Genomic DNA, 3,345 nt, shown 5'->3' with positions numbered 1-3,345 from the left:
TCATTTATAAAATTGTGTGGCATGTAGACTAAGTGTCGGGCCTCAGAGAGGAAGTGCTAAGCTCTGCACCTAATTGGACACACACAAATCCATATCTGTAATATCACGCGCACTGGGTGGTCGCCTAAACTGAATGGTTGTTGGAGCCTTACTACTGGCATTAATTATGTAAACACATCAGCAGGAAATTATTCAGCAGGTAATAATGAAATAGTAATACTGTATTTGCAGGTAACATCATTTAATCTCATCAGCAAGTAACATTTATCATCAGTCAGCTATATTAAAAAATAACCATATCAGTAGCCAATTACTCAATAAGTGACAATGAAGTAGCATTGCAATACATGCTGGTAACATTATTTAACCAGATCAGCAAGTAACTACAATCAGTAGGTAACCACATTATGAAGTAACATTACAATCTGGTAAACCGTTCATCCAATCAGTAGGTAAGTTCAACAGCAGGAAACATCCACAAGTTATCAGTCAACAGGCAGCCACAAACTAGCTGCACTAATTATCAGTTTTGCAGTGTCCCTTTTGATCGTCTTCGTTTTCTATGCACGTCAGACCAGTCCCACACTTGCCATGAATATTCCAGGGACCCCCACACTCCTCACCCGGGCCCTGTGGGGGAGAGATGAGGTTAGGTGGTGGAGTGGGGTGGGTAGGGGTGGGTTGGGCTGGGTTAGACAGTAACGAGGAGTGTAGATTAGGTTAACCTGGTCCCACGGGCTGGGTTAGTGTTAGAGTGTTTAGGTTATTTTTAGAGTGTTTAGGTTATTTTTAAGTTAAGTGAGATTTGGGTTAAGAGTGTTTTATTTGGCTGGGCTGGGATAAAAAATGCAGGATGAGTTTGAAAATCATCGTGGAGACAGTTTGTCGATCAAACCATGAAGTGTGCATGGCAGAGTATTATCTCTTCCAGTGCAGTCACTTGTGTTAAATTGTACTCTTGCTACTGGCAGATAATTGCACTCAGGAAAAATCTCTCGTACTGAAAAGGTTTGTGAAGAGTGTATCTTACTCCTCTGATTCCAGTAATCTCAAGCTGGGTAAAATCTGTTAAAATTAGTCAGAATAAATGAAAAAACATCTGCCTCACTGGACTGAAGGGGATATTGAAAGGTTTCAAAGTATTAAAAATGAAGTTAGTGAGGAAAGGATAGGTTTAAAAAGAGTAGAGGTTTTACTGAGCATATATTTATACTGACAGTGTTAGATCACAAATATTTCCTAGAATAAGGAACTTTATGCTTAATGCATTTCGAAAAGGCTTATCATCAGGGGGAATGAAAATTAATACATCATGACAAAGATATAATTAATGTACTGCATGTCAGAGAACTTACGCAAGTGCTGCCTGAGATATACTGTCTTTTCAAAAGATGCCTGAAGTGTAACTGTTAGGCGAGTGCTGATCGGCAGTCACGTTCAGCTTGCTTAAAACACTAATGATGGAGGAGGAAAAGTGGCTGAGAGTTATTATAATTCTGAATGGACTATATCTACATACGAGTTACTTGCCTACCAAGTGTGCTACCAACCTACCCAGATACTTACCTTGGCACAGACAAGGCAGCAGCCACACACATCCTTCACCGTGCCGTAGCTACAGTCATCTGGAGGCTTTGGGCATGCGTCTTCCTCCTCACATGGAAGACAGCTGAGGGCAGTGGTGCTGGCGAGGAGAAGGAGGTGAGAAAGGAGAGATGAAATTGGAGGAGGAAGAGAAAATAGGAGAGACAAGACAGGGGCAGGTACGATGTGAAGAGAAAAGAGAGGGGAAAGAGAAGGCAGGCATGGGGGTAAGGGGAGGTTCAATAGGGGAAAGGGGTAAAAGAAAGCATGACGAGAAGAAAGGAGGAAGAGGACAGAAAGAGAGGGAAAAGAAGATAGAAAGTAGTGAGAGGGGGGAGAGGAGGTGGGGTCAGAATAGAGAAGAGAAGGCGGGGTGAGAGAAGGCGGGGTGAGAGAAGGCGGGGTGAGAGGAGGCGGGGTGAGAGGAGGCGGGGTGAGAGGAGGCGGGGTGAGAGGAGGCGGGGTGAGAGGAGACGGGGTGAGAGGAGACGGGGTGAGAGGAGACGGGGTGAGAGGAGGCGGGGTGAGAGGAGGCGGGGTGAGAGGAGGCGAGAGGAGACGGGGTGAGAGGAGGCGGGGTGAGAGGAGACGGGGTGAGAGGAGACGGGGTGAGAGGAGACGGGGTGAGAGGAGACGGGGTGAGAGGAGACGGGGTGAGAGGAGACGGGGTGAGAGGAGACTGGGTAAGAGGAGACTGGGTAAGAGGAGACTGGGTAAGAGGAGACTGGGTAAGAGGAGACAGGGTAAGAGGAGACAGGGTAAGAGGAGACAGGGTAAGAGGAGACAGGGTAAGAGGAGACAGGGTAAGAGGAGACAGGGAAGAGGAGACAGGGAAGAGGAGACAGGGAAGAGGAGACAGGGAAGAGGAGACAGGGAAGAGGAGACAGGGAAGAGGAGACAGGGAAGAGGAGACAGGGAAGAGGAGACAGGGAAGAGGAGACAGGGAAGAGGAGACAGGGAAGAGGAGATGGGTTTAGGATGGGGGAGAGTTGAAGTAGAGGCAGGAATGAGGGGAAGGGATGGATTGAAGGAGGAGGCTTTGGAAGAAAAGAGAAGGAAAATGGGAAGGTAAAATTTGGACGACAGAAGAGGAGTTCAGAAAAGAAAAAGAGAAATAAAAGATGTATTGGTAATGTCAAGATGGATGGCACGGAGAGAGAGAGAGAGAGAGAGAGAGAGAGAGAGAGACAGAGAGGAGTTAGGAATGGGGAAGGGAAGAAGGAAGGATAAGCAGGGAAGGGAGAGGGATAGGGGAGCTTATGGATGGGGAGAAAGATGGGAAAGGGGAGGGGCAAAGGGAAAAATGAGGAGACAGAGTGGAAGTAAGGGGAGGAGAGGTGGAGAAATGGGGGTATGGAGAGGGAGAGAGTGTGCGGATGAGGGAGAGAGGGAGAAGTGGCCAATGGAAAGAAGAGGGTGTGTGGGGAAGGGAGAGGAGAGGATGATGGGTGTGTGTGTGTGTGTGTGTGTGTGTGTGTGTGTGTGTGTGTGTGTGTGTGTGTGTGTGTGTGTGTGTGTGTGTGTGTGTGTGTGTGTGTGTGTGTGTGTGTGTGTGTGTGTGTGTGTGTGTGTGTGTGTGTGTGTGTGTGTGTGTGTGTGTGTGTGTGTGTGTGTGCGTGCGTGCGTGCGTGCGTGCGTGCGTGTGTGTGTGTGTGTGTGTGTGTGTGTGTGTGTGTGTGTGTGTGTGTGTGTGTGTGTGTGTGTGTGTGTGTGTGTGTGTGTGTGTGTGTGTGTGTGAGTGTGTGTGTGTGTGTGTGTGCG

The 3,345-nt window shown here is 47.8% G+C and overlaps 1 protein-coding gene across 1 annotated transcript; it reads right to left on the bottom strand.

Annotated features, from left to right (window-relative positions):
• Positions 1 to 460: 460 nt before the first annotated feature.
• LOC145396457 (single insulin-like growth factor-binding domain protein-2) lies at positions 461 to 1,713 on the bottom strand (the record flags this gene model as incomplete). Its single annotated transcript, XM_080269835.1, has 2 exons — positions 461 to 630; positions 1,567 to 1,713. Coding segments are annotated over 2 exons (261 nt in total), but the record flags the coding sequence as incomplete, so codon positions are not given.
• Positions 1,714 to 3,345: the final 1,632 nt, after the last annotated feature.

This window comes from Coenobita brevimanus, chromosome 4 (genome assembly GCF_032717465.1).
Source record: "Coenobita brevimanus isolate Jiangsu-jjx chromosome 4, ASM3271746v2, whole genome shotgun sequence".
NCBI lineage: Eukaryota > Metazoa > Arthropoda > Malacostraca > Decapoda > Coenobitidae > Coenobita > Coenobita brevimanus.
The sequence above is the reverse complement of the archived record's forward strand: the minus strand, read 5'-3'. Positions and strand labels throughout refer to the sequence as shown.